We start from the raw sequence: 20,053 nt of genomic DNA on the forward strand, positions 1-20,053 counted from the left end.
AATCTGTACAGGAAGCAGGGAGGATTCTTCGGGAAAATGATTGTTGGTCCACTGGCTGTGAAAAAGTGGACTATTACGACGTTATAGAATTGGGTGGGAGTCCTTTTTCTTATATTTAATCTCAACCCCGACCACCATAAGACTCAGAATGTGGGGAAGGTGTGGATATTGGAAAAGGGGAGGAAAGGACATGCTCTCTTCAACTCTTCAACAATATCCCTTAAGGTATTGCCTTCTCTAATCTTCTCTTCATTCCTCCCAATCCATTTCTTATGTTTTTCTGCATCCAATTTTTAGAAAAATTGTTCTTCTTTGGTTGCGGCCTACGTCTGTTTCGAAGCAGCGGCCGGAAAATTTTGTTTTACTCGGGAAAATTATTTTCTGCCGAGTAAACGGGGCCTAATCCGAGTAATTGCGGATTTTAGTTTCTTTTTCTTTTCGTACGTCTTTTCTCGGTGATCAAATGGAGGATTAGGGTTCTTTAGGTTGGATCTTAGTTTTTTCTGGGAATGAAATCGAGATTTCTAGCTGTTGACTGGGTTTTCATGTTATTGGTTGCATACAAGACTCGGATCTTTAAGTCTTTGAATCATAAATAGAATCTGCACAGGACCTATGGGAAAGCCCAATTAATGACAACCAAGGAATCTCCTCATCCAATTAACGGATGGGGAGATTCGGAGAGCACAGGTTCCCTTTGCTAAGAGTACTCCCGGGAACAAATCCAGTGGAGACAGAGTGGGGCTTGTAGCTCTGAAGATTAGGGAAAACACCTGTAAGCCATGGTGTCACGGGAATGAATCCTTCCTTGTTCGCAACTCTCTCAAAAGGAAAGATCTTCCCCTCAAAGAGTTGGAAAATCATGGTTGGGATAGGGGACACTAAAGCCAAGGAACTTGGATGTAGGCCTTTTGTTGAAATGGAATGAACTTACTTGTTATTTATTATTTGTTGTTTGTAGAAACATCTGTTGTAGCATGCACAGTGTGTAATTGCTTGAGCTTAGATGAACCTCAAATTGCTGGGTAGAGAGACCCATCTCTTTTAATGGATGACCGACCTGATCTGAACAGGTTAGGGATGACCAAGACCATTCCTCCTTTATGTCCTCTTAACTCCCTGACATTTGAACTGGGTGTGAGGGGAGGGATTCACCGATAATTTAAGACCTCTCTGCAATGAGAAACCCATTGAACAACTATAGTTTTATTGTGAAGATACTGAATGGAAGAACCTTGGGAGATGAGAAATTTCCATAATCAACATATAATCTAGTAACTTCACAATAGTTTCATTAGAAGTTATGTGTTTTACCTAGAATTTGTTTCATTCCTACAACATCAGACCTGCCAGTGGATATTTAGAGACTTTTCTCCACTTAATTGTCTTTTGATTTGTGAATATGTGCAGTGTTTTGAAGCATGAGGATAGATAATGAATTCCTTAACCTTCAATTTGTGTTCAAAATATTAGGGCTAGTAGCTTTACTATCCAACTACCATCCAAGATATTCAAATTGCTGGTCAATGTTAATTATTTATCTGTGGTTTTTCATTTTAGTGTACATAGAGAATTTAACAGGTTTCTTGGCAACTATTTGTCTGATTTGCAATATTGCTGAAATGCAGATAATTATTTGTTGCTGAAGGAAACTTTTGGTGCTTTCCCAGTTTTACAAGAGCAGATACTTATTTGTTGTAGGAAAATTTGGCTCTTTCTTGTTTTAGCAGGAAAGGCAAGTTTCTCAATCTTTGTTATGTAGTTCTCTGAGATTTCTAGTATTTTTTATTTGATTGGAGTTTCTTTATTTATTTAAAGAAGTTTTAGAAGCTTTTTTTATATTGTTTTCCATTCAAGTTCAAAGTTAGATGGAATCATTGAGTTTTTTTTTTTTTTTTAATGTTTTCAGATACAAATCAATTTCTTAGGGTTCGAAGGGGATTTGCTGGTCCAGTTGGGGCTGGCTTCTTTAATTTCATCACGGCTCTAAGGAAAGAAATCCGTATCATAGTAAGAAGGGGCAAAGAAGATGCACAAGCTTTTCCTAAGTTCTTGATTGCGTCCCCTTCATTTCACGGTGGTCGAGGTGCCCTTCCTTCTGCTGGTGGTCATCCAGCTGACTTGACTTTCCTTGCTGGTGGCGGGCACTGAGTTTGCGCTTTGGATTGATTTCTTTTGGTTTATTGTTGTTTTACGAGAATTTTCTACTCAAGCATGGTAGTCAAGCAGCTCAAAGATGATAATTTTCTGTTGAAGTGTGCTACACCTGATCAGGCTAAATGTCCTCAGTTCTCTTGTGGAAGTTAGTATCAGTTAAATTTATGCTCTAGCTTGTTTTTAATTTTGTTGTTAATCAGTGAAACTACTTGCTGCTTGATGTTTCTTGATTGCTATGGTTTATTTACCAGAATTGGAGGGTTTTACAAGTTTCATTTACTTTAACTTGTTGTATCTGTAAAAATGTTTGCTTGAGCATACAATGGTTCAAGCTTGTATGTTGAACGTAGCCTTTTGAACTTGACACTTACTGGGTTGCTAAACATTTATCCAAAAAAAAAAAAAAAAAACATAATATGTTGCTAAAATGCTTATGCATTATTTACACCTATCAAAAAGAGAAAAACCTTAAGCATTATTTATGCTTATTAGATGGTACTTTTTCTTTTGCTTTCAAACTTAAATTATAGTCCAGTACCTGGATGAAAAGGGATTTACCCGACAAACACACATGATTCCTTTTAGAATTATGAGTGTGCAAAGTTGTTGGTATCCTGGTCTTGATTGCTTTTCAGAATCCTGGTCCTGATAAATCTCTTATAGATTCTAATGGAGTCAAGAAAAAATTGGTAAAATTGGGGTTGATCCTAAATTTTAGGACAGCCTGTGCTAGTCAACCAAAATTTTTTATTTTAACAATCTTTTGGAAAACATGTTCATTCTTTGGTTGAAGTCTGCTGGAAATTTCTCTGCTGGAGATTTCAGTTCATTCTTTGGTTCTTAAGTTTTAGAAAAACTACCTTCATTTTTCCCCTGAAATTTTTAATGTTCCTCAGGTATTCAAATTCCTCTTTACTGCTTTGCTAGCCAGTCTCTTGATGATAGTGGTCCCTTTGGAAGGTTTTCATGCATCCCAGATGATGAACCAAGTACATTGGAGTCTCTTCTTCTTGCTCAGGTATTGGACTAGTGTGAGGTTTTTTTACTTTTTTAGCTCTGGCCCCAGTTTTTCTATGATATTTTTGTGTTGCTTTACAGTGGGAAGACAGAATGTGGAAAGGCATTTACAGATATGATGTGACAACATCAGAAATTAAGGTATTTGTTACTTAGCTTCCTACTTCTTGTAACGGACTCTGGTGTGTTTTCCTAATTTTCCTACTGATCACCCAAAAAACTCAAGGTCTGAAACACTTTAAGCAGATCATTGGTGGAAGGAGAAAGTTTCTTGCTCAGTTGAATGAAGAATGGAATATGGATCATTTATCAGACCCTGATGAGAATGAAGTCTGCTGGCGAGGGGATTCTTTCATATTTAACTGGGTAAAACATCATGAGGAGTTGCTCTTCTGTGTTGCAAGTGGTGAAAAGGCAATCCCTGAGTTGATTCCTACAGCTCCTGTGCCTAATGCTTCCATATTAGTACTTAGTAATGTAAGCTGAAAAAGTTTTATTTAAATTTATGTTTTTTTGATCATAGGTGGTAATTATTGTTTGTATTGGAATATCACGATGCATGCTGGACATGTTTGATAGTTTTCCTGTTACAATCATTTTAAGATTTTTAAGCTATTAAACTGTTTTCTCCAAATTTGTAATTTCCTAATTTTCTGGATATTTTATCATAAACATTGATTACCATCTATGATGCAAAGTTTGTTGAACTGCTCATTCATACATATTTGGCATGCATAATTATTTTCAAGGATAACAAGAGATTGATGCTTTTTCTGAAATACAAGGTGACCCCTGTTGAATATGGTCATGTCTTCCTGGTTCCTCATGGCTTTACCGGCATCTCTCAGTTTATGGATGCAAGATCTTTAGAAATGGTGACCAGGGTTGCTATGGAAGTAAATAATCGTTCTTTCCGAGTGTTCTATGACTGCTCTATGCCTAGTGCTTCTCTATATTTCCAGGTACCAACCCACTAATCTTAATCCCTTCCCCACTTTGTTCTAGACATATATTGATAGCAATCCATATTTAATGTTGGAACTTGCTAGATTACTGTAGAAAAACATAAATCTTATTGTTTTATTTGTTGTGGAAATATGAGGAAGGATAGGTTTGTTAAGTTGGGCAAACCTCTTACACTGATTGTCTAAATGAACTCGAGGTTTGAAATGGATGGCCATAATATATTCAGCTGATCCCTTATTCGCTTCAATGAATCTTGAACTTTGTTCCATTTTCATTTCCTTTTGGAAGGGGGAAGGGGGTGGGTTGGGTGTTGCAGTGGGGTTTGTTGGGGCTGAAGGCAGGAGACATTGTGGTGGTTTGTATCAGGGTGGTGTATAGGCATCTTTAAGGTGTCACTTAAGGTCTGTGGGGTTTTGGAGTTCCTCTTTCTTTGTGAATTTTGATAGTTTGTATGGCAGGGTGGTATTAGACATGTTTTGGGTGTCATTTGGGTTCTTCTGAAGTTTTGGAGTTCCTTCATTTCTTATGAATTTTGATTGTCTGAACCAAACAAGATTTGTTTTCTACTTTTTTATTTTATTTATCTTTGTTTGGTTGGGGTATGGGCAACCGTTAGGTGTCAGTGGGGGTATGTGGAGTTCTGGGTTTCCTTTGTTTCTTATGAATTTTGGTAGTTGGAATTGAAGAAGACTAGGTTTTAGGAGTTAGATAAAGGCAATTCCACAATTTCCTTAGGAAGGAATGCTCTGATGCCTTCATTATTTAGGAAAACTTCTCAGTTGAAGGTGACTTGGCCATATCTCAGAAACAGCAAGGTCCTAGGACATGAGACATTGAGCTGTGCAAAATTTTCAATCTTTCCTCTGGGTTGGGTTTTTCTATTACGTTGATCCCTCACTTGGCCAACAGAACTGTGGATAGGCTTGCTAAGTGAGTTGCTCGATTGTTAGAGATGTTTGTAAGGGAATTTCCACCTCCCTGAACTTTGTATTTTGGTTGAGAGTTGGCTTTTAGTTATTTTTTAGTGTTTCTAGGTTTCCTCCTTCTGGTGTTTCAGTTCAGTTCTGTTAATTTAGTATATTTGATACTCCTGATTTTCTTTCTTGAAGGATGAACAATCCTTCATGGTCTTTTTGTTCATGAACCAATGAGTTTTATTGTTTCTGATAGCTAAATTTTGTCCCCATTGGGACTTGAACCTGGAACCTCCCACAAACCCTCCCCATCCCTTTACCATTTGAGCCAGGCCTTAAGAGCAAAACCAATTTGGAACAAGTTGATATCAGGAATATTAAGGACCTTTATTATAAATAAAGAATGGGCTACGTTACCTTATTGTGGGACTCTACATTACTTGCTTTCATTAAATATTGACATGATGAAAGGATCATGTAGAATTTACTTTGCAACCACCATATCCAAAATAGCTATACCACCCCATATGGATTCTGCCTGGCTTCAATTATTGGGAGGAAGCTTGATATATTGTACATTGGCTCAACTAAATTCAGCCAGGATGACCATCTTGAACTGATCAACCTAGACCTTGGATCAATCTGAAATTAGATTTTTCTGTAACCCTTTGAATCTATCTCCAAAGACACCAAAGGTTTATTAATCTCAAACCAAGGATGTAACAGTGTCTTAATTATTTACTTACCTCAAAATATATATTAATTTCATATATCTTGAAGTTTAACTTTAAGTGTTTGTTTGCTAATCCTTAGATCAAGAATGATTCTCCCTAACCAACATTTCAGACACCCAGTAGTTATTTCTTATAACAAGATTTTGAGGTTGATAAACTTCTTCTAATGTCCAAGCACATGTGAAATGCCCAAAAAATTAAACTTCCAGTAAATCCAAAGATCTCCCAGAAAGAGATCAATCAGATTATATTAAAGGATACAAGGTGAGGAAATCTAAAACAATCTTACCTCTAGATATATGATTTACTAAGGAGAAGAGAATGCAAAAACTCCTCTACCTCCGGCCCCATCCCTAGGCATCTTCTTTTCTTGTCCTTCCTTCTCGCCTGAGCTTTGGACCATTTTGAAGGATAAGAGGCTTAATAAAAATTAATATCATCCCTTCTTATTTTCTTGGAAAAAGACTTAGATGTCCTCCTTATTAAATTATAAAAATCTTGAGCCTAAAATAGTCCAAAAGTTACTTGCCTTACCCCTAACAATGCCCAAACTACGTTAAGAGCCCCTTCTAAGCCCTGCAAAATAATTCAAAGTCCAATTTATTTAAGCCAAAACTCAAAAATATCTAAAACAAATTAATTTAAATGACTTGCTTTGGTAATAATTAAATAAAACCAAATAATAAAAAGACAAGAATATAATTTGATAAGATAAACAGAATATCCAAAGAAAAATCTGATCAGAGTAATAAGTTATGGCAACTGTTCTCTTTACTGGGCATTTTGGTTTGTTGCTCCCAGAGGCATTGAACTGACTGGTTATCAATTTTTACTTTAGGAGGAGGGGAGGACTATTCGGAGGGAGAGCTGTGTGTTTGGGGTGATGGGTAGGTATATACTGGGCACTATGTAGGTTATCTAGCTCAAGGGGAATTCCAAGAGTTTTAAGAGAGGAGTCATTTGTTATCTCGAGTCTCTTTGATTATCTGTTACTGGTGTCCATCAGTATTATATGTTCTAGCCACAGGAGGGTGGTAAGATATGTATATGGGTTCCACTTTCAGAAGGAAGACTCAAGCTCAACTTTATATGTTTTCCTTGGATAAATCTGTGCAGATGAGTATCAGTGGCCTTTGACTGGATCTAGAGGTGGGATCATCTAGTCCTTCTCAAAGCCAGCTAGGTAAGGTCTAGATTAGGGCTGAGATTGTATCTTTATTGAAGCCCTAGAAGAGGCAAAATTGATGAACATATTTGATTTTTATTTTGCTTATATAGCCTTGACAAGAGTCTAGGGCCACTTAGATGCTCAAGAATGTTTGAAGTTGCCTGAGAGCTGCATGGATAATTGTTGGTGGAGGGGGATTTAATGACAGTGTTATTCTCATGGTACCATGGTAAGTGAGATGGGGGCCATGGAGATATAACATTGGGTGAGAGGGATTTTGGATCTGTCTAGTGATTGTTTGTTCTCCCATCTCAGAGATATACTTTGGCAAATCAAGAAGCCGATGTGCTGGCCAAGAGAGGAGCGTCCACTTCTATTGCTTTTGTTGGCAATTTATTTTCCCCTTAAGATTTTCTGGATTCTCATTTTCTTTCGTATTGACAATCTACACTGGCAAATCAACAAGCCAGTATGTTGGTCAAGAGAGGAGTGTCCGGAGTATCCACTTCTATTTCTCTTGTTGACAATTTCTTACCCCCTTAAGATTTCTGGAATCTCATTCTTCTGTCTGTACTTTTGTACATTTTCCTACTTTTAAGGACATCTCGTCGTTGCATGTAACGGACTTCCATCAGGGCTTTGCGATTTTGAAGCTCATATTATGAACTTCCATATTTGGGAAATTGTAAGTAAAGAACCATTGCTAAGTTATTCTAAGAGTGTTATACCTTAATAAAGTAGGTTACATTAGTTTTGCAGTTTGGTTCAAATGGGTAGGCTTATGGTGAAGCCTAAAGTCTTTAATGCATAGACCTTTTTTTATTATTCTTTTTTTTTATTTTTTATTTTTTTATTTTTTTATTTTTAAACTTTGTGAAAAAACAAGGGAAATAAATAGGCTTTTGCTCTAACTGATTAGCAAGGACTTCTCCTAAAAACTAGGGATATAGATAACTCTAGAGAATAATCTAAAAAAAAAAAAGAGTCCTAATCCAAGCCACCTTTATTTTGAATGCCTAATAGATAAAGTACTAATTAATAGATAAGATAAAAACTCATAATTGTCTAACTAACAGATAAGATAAAAAAAAACTCTTAATTATCTACACTTCCCCTCAAGTTGGGCAAAAAATATTCAGCATGCCCAGCTTGCCAACCATATTCTCTAAGCTGCTTTTAGACATACCTCAACTTGCTCTTTTGTAGGCATGTAAGAAATGTCTAAGACTCTACTCTCGATCTTCTCCTTAATAAAATGTCGATTAACTTCAACATGTTTGGTTCTATTGTGGTGAACTGGAACCGGATTTCGTGAAATTTCTAAAGCTGCATTGTTGTCACTAAAAAACTGCATTGGCTGGTGTACTCCTATTTTCAGCTCTTCCAACATTCGTTTAATCGTTTAATCCACAAACCTTCATAGATTCTGTGAGCAATTGCACGAAACTCGGCGTCAGGACTACTTCTAGCCACCACACTTTGCTTTTTACTTCTCCACGTTACTAAATTTCCCTAAACATAGAAACAATACCCAATAGTTGAACATCGATCACTTTCTGTCACTTTCTGACCCTACCCAATCAGCATCTGTGTAAATTTTGACTCCTCTTTCTTCATTTTTTCTAAAAAACAGCCCCTTGCCGGGAGTAGTTTTGAGATATCTCAGGATCATGTACACCTCCTCCATATGATCTTTAGTGGGCAAATGCATATGTTAACTAACAATGATTGACTGCAAAGGCAATGTCTGGGCGAGTATGAGACAAATAAATCAGCTTACCAACCAGGTGTTGGTACCTCCCCTTGTCGACTAACATTTTCTCATCTAAATTTCCTTCCCTCTTGTTAACTTCCACTGGTGTATCAATTAGTTTGCAGCCTAGCATCCTTGTTTCTTCAAGAAGATCTAGTGTGTAAAAACAATTCCCCGTGTGGTTCTCGCCACTTCCATTCCTAAGAAATACCTCAAAAAGCCGAGGTCTTTAACTTCAAACTCATTTTCCAAAACTCTCTTCAACTTCTCCAGTCCGTCTATGTCATCCCCTGTAAGTATAATATCATCTACATACACGATTAGCATAACTATTTTTCCATCAACCGAATGTTTGTAGAACATAGTGTGATCAACATATCCTTGACTATATCCGTATCTTCTTAGCACTTGGGAGAACCGTCCGAACCAAGCCCTTGGGGACTGCTTTAGACCATAAAGAGATTTGTTTTACTTACACACCTTTTTGTTACCTTGGTCATCAAAGAATCCGGGTGGAAGTTCCACATACACTTCCTCAACAAGCTCTCCATTCAAGAAGGCACTCTTGATATCAAGTTGATAAAGTGGCCAATCAAAGTTAACTGCCAAAGAAAGAGGGATCCTTATTGAATTTAGTTCTGCTACTGGAGCAAACGTTTCAGAATAATCAATTCCGAAAGTTTGGGTGAATCCTTTCGCTACAAGCCTGGCCTTGTATCTTTCAACCTTCCCATCCGGGTTATATTTCACCGTAAATACCCATTTTCAGCCCACTGGATGTTTACCACCTGGTAAATCCATGTATTATTTTTCTGCAAGGATTTCATTTCCTCCATATCAGCTTCCCTCCATTTTGTGTTTTTCAAGGCTTCATGTATATTCCTTGGCATCGTTTCTTTAGAGGAAATATGGGTAACAAATGCTTGAAATGAGGTTGACAGCCTGTGTATGAGACAAAGTTTGAGATTGGGTGTTGGGTACACGATCTTACTCCCTTTCGAAGTGTTATTGGCTTGTTTAAGTTGTCACCTGTTTCCTCGCAAGTTTCACCTTGAACATCAAGTGGACTGTTGCTGTCAGATTCTGGTTCTATCTCCAGTTCAGACTTTTGGCAAGTTTCACCTTGAACATCAAGTGGACTGTTGCTGTCAGATTTTGGTTCAATCTCCAGTTCAGACTTTTGTTCAACTCATGATGCGTTGAGCTCTATTTGTTGAGAAGGCTGCCGTCGAGAATAGACACAGAGCTGATGTTTTGGTGGTTCTGCAGGTAGTGAATTAGTATCTTCCCCTGTAACAGAATTTTCAAGTATTGATGGCACTCTAGATTCAGTTATGATGGGTGATTTAGGTAGTAATGGTGGCAATTGCTCGGCTGGTGGGCTATTTGGCAATTGAGGTGATGATGTTTCCTGGAAGGAATCTTCACTCATATTCCCCCCCTGAAGAGTGGTGATGGGAAAGTATGGTTTTTTCCAAAAAATTTGACATCCATGGTGATAAAAAGCTTACCCGAAATAGGATCAAAACACTTGTACCCATGTTTAGTAGATGAGTAACCTAGGACAACACAATTAATGGCACGAGGCTCAAGCTTAGACCTACCAAGAGCTTTGTAGTGAACAAATGAGGTACAACCAAAGATTTTTAAGGGTAAGTTCTGATGAAGCTGAGAGTTAGGGTAGGATTGAAGCAGTGTCTAAGGGTCTTTTCATGTTGGGTATCCTAGAGGGCATTCAGTTGATTAAGAAGGCTGTAGTTAAGATAGCTTCGCCCAAAAAAACGTTTTGGCATGTGGGTAGTAAACATGAGGGATCGAGCTACTTCTAAGAGGTGGCGGTTTTTTCTTTCGGCAATGCCGTTTTGTTGGGGGGTGCCAACACATGAGCTTTGGTGTATGATTACATGGTCTTTTAGGTAAGGTCCAAGGATGGAATTAAAATACTCTGTTCTGTTATCTGTTCTGAGTATCTGAATGTCGGTTTGAAATTGATTTTGGATCATAGAATGAAACTCTTTAAAAGTTTGGGTTGTTTCTGATTTTTCTTTTAACAGGTAGATCCGGCAAATTCGTGTGCGATTATCTATAAAAGATACAAACCACTTAGTATTGGTTAAGTTTGGAACTCGTAAGGGACCCCAAATGTCGCTATGTATCAAGGAAAAAGGTTGTGAGGCTTTATAAAGTCGTGGTGGGTAGGTATTTTTATGGCTTTTTGCAATTTGGCATATTTCACATTGAAAATCAGAAACATTTTTATTACCAAATAGGGCTGGAAACAAAGATTTTAAGTACAAGAAATTGGGGTGGCCTAACCTAAAGTGCCATGACATTATTTCATCATTACTAGAAAAAAAACCTAACCCACTACTTGCAGCATTAGCTTGTCCATTCTCCATGGCTGAATCCTCATAATAATAGAGTCCATCACATTCCCGAGCTTTCCCAATCGTTCTCCCTGAAGATAGATCCTGAAACTCACAACAAGAAGGGAAAAACTTAGCAGTGCAATTCAAGTACTTGGTTAGCTTTCTTACTGACAACAAATTGCATGATAAATTTGGTACATAAAGCACATAATTCAGTTCTAATGAATCTGAAAAAGAAACAGTCCCCTTTCCTGCCACTGGGGATAGTGTACCATCTACTATCTTAATTTTCTGACCATCATCACATGGTATATAGGATGAAAACACATTAGTGGTTCCTGTCATATGATCTAATGCTCTAGAATCAACAATCCTTTTGTACGTATAGCATTAAGAGCAGTAAGAAGGGTACCTTTTTGAGCTACTGAACATGATCCTATATTAGAATCCCCATTCGTTCTGGTTAATGAGGATCGATTGAGAAGTTTGTACAACTGCTCAATTTGTTCCTTGTTAAGACGGATGGTAGCACTTTCGAATCCTTCTGAATTGTTGAAGTTAATATTCGGATCACTAGTTGAGGTTTGGGCTTGGAATCCTCTACCTTCTGGTTGTCTCCTTGGTGTCCAGTTTGCTGGCTTTCCGTGAGTTTTCCAGCAAGTGTCACGAGTATGCCCGGTACAGTTGCAATGGTCGCACCACAGGCGTTTCCATTGCTCTCCATTGCTTCTGTTTGCTGGTACACTGCATGAGACAAGGGCAGAGCCATCAACCAGTCCTTGATTGTTGTTTTTATCTCTAAGCATGACTCGTTTTCGATCCTCCTCTCTTCTTACCTCAGCAAAGGCATCGTCGATTGATGGGAATGGCTATCTACTCAGTAACTTTATCAAGTTCCCTACTAAGGCCTGCAAGGAACTTCAAGACACGCTCCTTCTCGATCATTAGCTTTTGTTTCAGGCAACAATCTTCACATCCCAAATCAGATTCATAAAATAAATCTAACTCCTGTCAAATATTTTGTAATCCAGTGTCAAGTTCCCTATTAAGGCCTGCAAGGAACTCAAAGACACTCTCCTTCTCGATCATTCACTTTTGTTTCAGGCAACAATCTTCACATCCCAAATCGGATTCATAAAATAAATCTAACTCCTGTCAAATATTTTGTAATTTAGTGTTATATTGAGTAACACTCATCGTTCCCTGCTTCATCTCTTTTATTCTTGTTTTTAAATCAAAAAACTGTGTTGCATTGTCCATATCCGAGTATTTTTTTTCTTGTCGTGTCCCATATTGCCTTCGCAGATGAGAGAAACATGAAAATCTGACCAGTCTTCAGCTCCATTGAATTTATCAACCATGCCATTACAATTGAGTTATCTACTACCCATGACGAATAAGTCAGCTCTGTTTTGTTTGGTGCACTCGTTTAAGCCCATCTTTCCTCTGCCACAAATCACCAATATGGCGGACCAATGTTGCTATTGTTTATATTTTCGCCTGAATCTGGCTGTCTCTTCATGCAGAATTATCTACTACCCATGACTAATAAGTCAGATCTGTTTTGTTTGGTGCACTCGTTTAAGCCCATCTTTCCTCTGCCACAAATCACCAATATGACGGACCAATGTTGCTATTGTTTGTATTTTCGCCTGAATCTGGCTGTCTCTTCATGCATCAATTCTGCCTCTGCTATCGGTCATGGCCGTCTTTGCCATTGCCGAGATTCATAAGATTTTCTGCTCTGATACCATAAAGTCTTTAATGCATAGACCTTTTTTTATTGTTATTTTTTTAACTTTGTGAAAAAATAAGGGAAATAAATAGGCTCTTGCTCTAACTGATCAGCAAGGACTTCTCCTAAAAACTAGGGATATAGATAACTCTAGAGAATAATCCAAAACAACAAAAAATAAAAGAGTCCTAATCCAAGCGGACCTTATTTATTTTGAATGCCAAACGGATAAAGTACTAACTAATAGATAAGATAAAAACTCATAATTATTTAACATATAAGATAAAAAAACTCATAATTATCTACAAAGCCTTACTTAGTAGTTTAATGCAAATATACACATTCTTCAATAAACTTTTATTAACAAAAGTCTACACTGACTTGGTGCTATTGGATGATTTATGTGATGGAGTTTTTGAAACAGTTATATTTCACAATTTCTTAACCATTTTCCTCTTCTTTAACTAATATTTTCCCATTTACGTGAAATCTTCATACACTTGATTTGTGATGGAGATCAACTGTGTATGCAACTAAATGTAAAACGAACATTTCTTTATAATCCTACCTGTTATTCACTCTCTCCCCCTTACTATCATTATACTTTAAAATATGAAGATAAAAGATTAAAAAAATCTTGTGGGGCCTCATGTGGAGTTAAAACTTTTAGCCTCGCACTTTTTCCCTTAAATCCAATGGCCTTTCACTTCTAATTTTCTTTAATGCTGATATTTCACTCTGTCGCAGCCTTGCAACTACAATTGAAAACTCATTTTTTTTCCTGCTTTGATGATGTAGGCCTGCTACTTTTCAAACCCTTTACCTGTGGAGGTCATGCCAGTGGTGACTCTCTGGGACAATGGACTTGGTGGGACTCGTATTTGTAGTCTCATAGATTATCCCATTAAGGCTCTCTTGTTCGAGAGCAAAAGCAACTTAAAGGTATCAGTGGAAGTGCTTGCAGAGATATGTTCCTGTTTACAGGGAAAGAACATTCCATACAGTTTTTTGATCTCTGATTGTGGCAAAAGGATCTTCTTGTTTCCTCAGGTAAATTGCTCTACAGTCTCATTTCAAGCATTAAGAGTTCTCCTTTCTTTTGCTTTTGTCAAACTTGAGAGAGACCTTTGAGGACTACTAACCCTAGTTGAAGCTTGGCTATGCTCAGTTTTCTCCAGCCACCAAAAGCTGAGCTGATTAATGGGCAGATTACTGGCATGCCCTGGTCTTAAATGGAACTGGGTAATTTTAAACATAGTTGATTACAAGTTTTTAGCATTTTTCTTAAAATGTGAAAATTGGGAATAGATTGCCTCAAGTAAGAGCAGGAAGCTTCAACATTCATAAAAGAAATTTTCATTATTCACCCCATGAGATTGACTGTCTTGTGTTTCTCAGTCATGACACCATCAAATGTGAATCTCTATGAGATTGACTGTCTTTATTGCTTACTGTCTTTTATGAAGCAGATGCGAACATCGACAAATTCCCATGCCCTTTCGAGTTGGGAGTGCAGTGGCCACTTTGTTTTCAAGTCGAGGAATGATTTTGATCAAGTGACAGAGGAAGCCATGCTTAAACGCATGGCCACTGTTTCCCTTGACGAACCAGGGTTTCAGGTAGTGAAGCAGCTCTGTTGCAGCATTGCAAGCAAGTTGGCCTCTTGAACCGGTCACTTGTTTCTGGGTGAATGAAAGATGCAAATTACATAGCATCTATGCCTCAGTATGATGCATGCACGAGTATGGCATAAAATATAGTAAATGTATGATGCAAAATACATAAAATCTGTGAACTTTAAGTGTGATTTATGTATGACACTAAATATAAGCCATTTGATGGTTGTACTGAATCCAAATTCCGGTGTCGGTTTTGGCATCGGCTATGATAAAATTGGTGTGTGGTTTTGCTGGTTGGAACTTGGAACAGAGCTTGTAGTGTTGTGTGAAAGGTGGACAACAGTGTCTATCAAAGGAGTATGGTGGCAATTTTTAAACTAATAGAAAAAAAAAGAATAGGCATATTTAAGACTGAATAGAAGCATGTAAATAGAAGCTTCTAAAACTTGTTTCAAAAATCAATTTTTGGATACTAGTTCTTTAAAGAATCGACCTCAATTATTTTTAGAAATAAATTTGTGTTGGTAAATTTAAATATGAAAAATAATTTTTTTAGTTTATTCTCAACAAAGGTATTATGTATTTTGGTATGATGTAAAAGTTCTCAACAGACACACAAGATCCATTCAATATGATGTTTCTTACAGTGTAGATTTTGTATGGTCCTGAAATTTAAATCTAAGCCATCGAATTTTATAATTTTGGTACATTGAAAGGGGGAAAAAAGATGTGTCAGTACCTAGTCACACAAACTGGCGCATTTCAATGGGGCCCAAATCTCCATAATCCATCCAACTCACTTCAGTTCATGTGAACAAGTCCAAAAACAGAGCCGAAACAGCCTCTAGTCTGCTGCAAGCGAGGGAGCAAAAGGAATTTCCATGTCTGGGTGCATGTATCTCTGATTAATCACATGCCTGGGAACACAATTTCAAGCAGGAATGGAATGGCCTCTTATTCTACTCCTATTACATCGGTGGTTTGCCCATCAATTATTTTGTTACATTGTATGTCCCCTGTCGGTCCAATTATTTCGACTATTTACCTTCAAACCACATCCTAAATAGAGCTATTCCACCTAACATATTCCTTGAATTTAAAGCCTCAAGTACTGGTAGATGAAATACAAAACAAAAGAGGCAAGGGAACAACCAATTCATTTGCTCAAGCAGGATATCTTTTCATAGAATCAAAGCAGAAAATACAGAACTGGGAATGTTACATGTTAATGAGCCCTTGAGAAGGAAGGACCCCGAAAAATATAGGATCACAAGCCAATTCAGTTTAGCACTCTCCTACAACCATATGCAATATTTGAGACACTTATCACATTATATCATCTTTTCCACAGTTTCATCGATATTGTAATGGGTAAATTCAGGCGGGTATGGACTAAAGTAGAACAAATTTTAAAGAATTTAGAGCTATGAAACATTGTAACTAGAATACAATCTCTAGTTCTCACCTGTCATCTGCAGAAGCATGTTGTGAGAACTCGTCATACTGGGTTTGCAGCATTCTATGCATTGATTCCCCTTGTTGCAGATTCTCTCTTTTGCTTCATTTTCAGGCCTATTTCATTTTCTTCATCTAGATGTGCAGATTCCAGTCCCTCTTCAAGGTTTCCCAAAGCCTGACTGCTTGAAAACGAGTTTTCTCCAACATTGGTGCGCAGCCAAGCTTCATGAAGTTGCAAGACATACTCCAAGTGCCATAGAACTTCCCCCATTGTGGGCCGGTTCTTTCCCTCATCAGCAAGACATTTTTCTGCTATCTCCCCAAATTTTCTCAACGAATCTGGAGAATAATTTCCTTTGAGATGTGGGTCAATGATGGTTTCAAGTGACCTCTGCTGTTGCCAATGCATAGCCCATTCTGCAAGATTGATCTGGTCTCTTGGCAAAGTTGGATTTATGACGGCCCGTGCACAAACAACTTCAAACAACACCACACCAAAGGAGTAAACATCAGATTTCTCCGTTAACTGCTGTCGTCGGAAATATTCTGGGTCAAGATACCCAAAGCTTCCTTTAACTGCAGTGCTAACATGAGTATGTTCCAAAGCAGGACCAGTTTTGGACAATCCAAAATCAGCCATTTTGGCAACAAAGTTTTCATCTATCAGTATGTTGGTAGTCTTAACATCCCTGTGGATGATTCCCCTTTCTGCTCCTGTATGAAGGTAATGGAGCCCTCGAGCAGCCCCAATGCATGCTTCTAATCGTTGCTTCCAAGTTAAAGGTGGGAGTTCACTCCCGAAGAGATGGCTTCTAAGGGTCCCATTTGCCATATACTCATAAACCAAGATCATCTCATTCTGCTCTTCACAGAATCCAATCATGGACACCAAATGCCTGTGCCTGAGCTTTGAAAGCATCTCGATCTCAGTTTGAAATTCAGCCAGTCCTTGCTCAGATTGTGGGTTGGCTCGCTTAATTGCTGCAGGAGTGCCATCATCAATCTCCCCTTTATAGACTTTACCGAAGCCTCCTACTCCAATCACTAAACTTTCATCAAAATTATTTGTTGCTGCCCGAATCTCTGTTAATGTAAACCGCTTGCCAGCTCTATTAGAGGCCAAAGATACACTTAGACTTTGACTCATTCCCTTGGCATTGGTGCTATTTACATGAAGGAATAGTGGCCGCCAACCTGGGGATTTGTTCTTGGTGGCACTTGATTTCTTTCTCCATCTTTTGCAGAAATAGAAGATGAGACTAAATATGACAGCCATCATAGCAATGGAAGCCACACCGGCTCCAAGTCCCACCCAAAGAGTTTGAGTTTTTGAAGTTTTGCTGCCTGCTGAACTCTTGGTTGAGTCAAACCTCTCTACATAGGCAAGATTCCCATTACGGCTAAGCTTGAAAATCTCCAGCCCGTTCAAGATAGCATCAGTTCCTGAGGCACCTACCGTTGTATCAGGACCCAGCTGGATCCAAAGGGTGTTGATTTTTGAGGACACCATATCCAAAAAGTCCTGATGATATGCCTTGTTCATCCCTCCTGCTCGCAAAAAAACATCAAAATTATCTGCTGCAGTCCTGTTGTTAATGTAGATTCTGAAGCTCCTCTGGTTTGCCCTTTCATAAAACAGCTCACAGAAATGTAATCGAATTAAATATTCAAAATCGGGATCCACTTCAAATTTCCATGACATGTTGAACCTTTTCTCCAGGACTTCAGTGTTAGACATAGATCTTGCTGTTTCATACACTGCAAGAGGGGCAACCACTGAATCATTCATGGAAGCATAGGTAATATTGGAACTATTATGAACTTCTGACCCGGCATTTGCTGTGAACATGTAACTGGAATCCACTTCCCATGTCCTCCATAGATCCAAATCCTGATCTGGTGTAATCTCAGGACCTCCAACATTCAATCTATACATAGCCTCAATACCCCGACCGCTCAAATTCAGAACACTATTTGTTCCACCCACTTTACTGACAGAGCTGAAGAAGAGATTATCTACAACTGGGACAATTTCTATGGCATTTATAAACCCAAATGATCCTTTAGTTGGGGCAAACTCAATCACAAGCAGACCCAAATCAACAGTCAGGAAATATTCCTTAATCATAGAGAATGAACTTGAATTACTTCCTGAACTCTGCAAATATGAATTCTTGTGCGAAATCTCACCAGGAACATTCAATTGGGATGCCAACTTAAGACCATTTGCCACCACACTGAATGAAGATTCGTTTGTGTTGTACTTCTCAAAGGAGAATGGATAGAAATGGAGCCTAACAGAATAGTTTCCCTGGTTTAGGCTAGCTGTGTAATTCAAACTATCTGGGAAAATCCGGGCAGTTTCATAGAGCTGAGCAAAGGTTGTATCCCCGCTAAATGTGTCTGTGGAGGCAGCAACACCCAGAGAACTTAGGGTAAGATTGTTTTCAGGAGCCAAGTCACCCACCCACCTCCTACCATCCACATTAACACTGGAATTTGTGCCACAGTTTATCAACAAAGACTTTGTCTGCGCTTCTCCATTCCCAACAAACACAGAGACCATCACCACAAGTATTAGGCCCCAAACCTCCATTCCTGGGACCTTCACCATCTGCCACACACCTCGAGAACTTATGGGGCTTCCTAGAATTTTACCAAGAAAATAAGAATTTTGCTTTCAGCTGTAAGAGCTAGCTCACAACTATTAATTCAACAACACACAGAAGGAATTTACATAAAGGGCTTAAAAAACCCAACTCTTCAATCACACCCAACAACTTCTCCCAAGTTTCAAAAAATAATACAGAGACTTGTAAGTGTCTCAACAGTTTGAACAACAAACACTCAAGTTATAGCAGAAACATCAAGTTACCTTTACTACAAGCTGGCATTTGATTTTCCTTGTTGAAAGCCGTGGCAGAAATAAAAAGAGAAAACACCAGGGAAACCCACCTGCAACTCTTTCTTACACCCGCACACCTTCCATCAGCAGACCCAGTTCACTTGCAGATCTGAGGCAACAACTCTCACAAGAAAAATGGGAAAGAAGAGAGCGACAAGAGAGAGCATAAATGCATGACTGAAGCCAAAGATAAAAACTTGAAACCGGGACTGAAAATCTAAAGAAGATATGAAAAGATGATGATGGTTGTGGACAGGGGCAGCAAGTATTTCCTGAATAAAGAAATCAGAACATGGGTTGTGTCATGTGTGTTGTATGAATGGAAAATTTCATTTCTAGCTGGTTTGTTTGTTTCTTGAGAAACTGCCAAAGATTTCTGACACAATTAAATCTGTACTTGCCTAAAATTTCTTTGGTAACTGCTGTAACAGCCCCATCTCTTTACCCAAAAAATTAAAACCAAATTAGAACAAAAACATATAATAATTTTAGTATAAAAAAATGCCCATGCCAGGAGATGAGGGGCTCCATCATTTAAGACAGTGGGTCACATGGGTTTGTCAATGTGGACGGAAATTTTGCGAATCGGGACACCAAATTTTACAAAATTGGCCTTGGTTTTCCATGATTAGAAAAGCTAGAGTTTGTCGTGTTCCGTACCATGAGTAGTACCCTTTGGGATGGTATTATGGCCCCTGTGGCCTATGCCAGGTGGGTGATCTGTAGATCCATGAAAACCGGCCACTGTCAGCTAATCTGGAAGACCACCGCCTCAGCCTCAGCATCCCCTTGACAACAATTTGGATAGGGTTTTTAATTTTTGGATGATATGGGTCTAACTTCTGGTAACATCTTTTTCTAAATCATTCCAAGATTATGATCCCATGAATTGGGGTAATGTCAGATAATAATTAAAGTTTTGTTAATTTTTGACTACATGTGATTAGGAGTGTTAAAGAAGCATACCCATCATGCCTTTCTTGAGCAAAGCATTTATTTTTAAGATATGCCTAAATTATTCTCTAAGTCACCTAGTTGTTGATTGAGATTTTTTTTTTTTTTTTTTATGAAATGGAATCACTTTTTAAAAATAATTTAAAAACTATTTTTAAATTTATGTCAATATGTGACCTACAATCAAGAAAATGTCTCTTTAGAAGGCAAATATGTGACCTACCAATCAAGAAAATGTCTCTATAGAAGACAAATTCAATCTGAATATTGATGTTTAAATTTAGTGTAAAGTAATTAATTTAAG

General features: G+C 38.1%; 2 protein-coding genes across 6 annotated transcripts; one reads left to right on the forward strand and one right to left on the reverse strand.

Annotated features, from left to right (window-relative positions):
- Window positions 1-1,912: 1,912 nt before the first annotated feature.
- Window positions 1,913-14,736, forward strand: LOC117923648 (GDP-L-galactose phosphorylase 1-like). Of its 4 annotated transcripts, none has more exons than XM_034842045.1 (7): window positions 1,913-2,302; window positions 3,054-3,175; window positions 3,256-3,315; window positions 3,421-3,651; window positions 3,960-4,136; window positions 13,612-13,863; window positions 14,280-14,736. In XM_034842045.1, the coding sequence occupies exons 1-7, from the start codon at window positions 2,215-2,217 to the stop codon at window positions 14,478-14,480; spliced, it is 1,131 nt and encodes a 376-aa protein (XP_034697936.1). In that variant the 5' UTR covers window positions 1,913-2,214; the 3' UTR covers window positions 14,481-14,736. The 4 variants fall into 4 exon arrangements, with proteins under 4 accessions (XP_034697936.1, XP_034697937.1, XP_034697938.1 ...); XM_034842046.1 differs by having other exon boundaries at window positions 14,283-14,736; XM_034842047.1 differs by lacking the exon at window positions 14,280-14,736 and adding an exon at window positions 13,982-14,239.
- Window positions 14,737-15,587: 851 nt separating this feature from the next.
- On the reverse strand, window positions 15,588-19,239 carry LOC117924042 (probable receptor-like protein kinase At1g30570). 2 transcript variants are annotated; one of them, XM_034842592.1, is made up of 2 exons: window positions 18,766-19,239; window positions 15,588-18,504 (listed from the first exon to the last, which is right to left on the reverse strand). In XM_034842592.1, the coding sequence occupies exon 2, from the start codon at window positions 18,502-18,504 to the stop codon at window positions 15,952-15,954; it is 2,553 nt and encodes an 850-aa protein (XP_034698483.1). In that variant the 5' UTR covers window positions 18,766-19,239; the 3' UTR covers window positions 15,588-15,951. The 2 variants fall into 2 exon arrangements, with proteins under 2 accessions (XP_034698483.1, XP_034698482.1); XM_034842591.1 differs by having other exon boundaries at window positions 15,588-18,536.
- Between the last annotated feature and the right edge of the window lie 814 nt (window positions 19,240-20,053).

The sequence above is a fragment of the Vitis riparia genome, chromosome 10 (assembly GCF_004353265.1).
Source record: "Vitis riparia cultivar Riparia Gloire de Montpellier isolate 1030 chromosome 10, EGFV_Vit.rip_1.0, whole genome shotgun sequence".
Taxonomy (NCBI): Eukaryota; Viridiplantae; Streptophyta; class Magnoliopsida; order Vitales; family Vitaceae; genus Vitis; species Vitis riparia.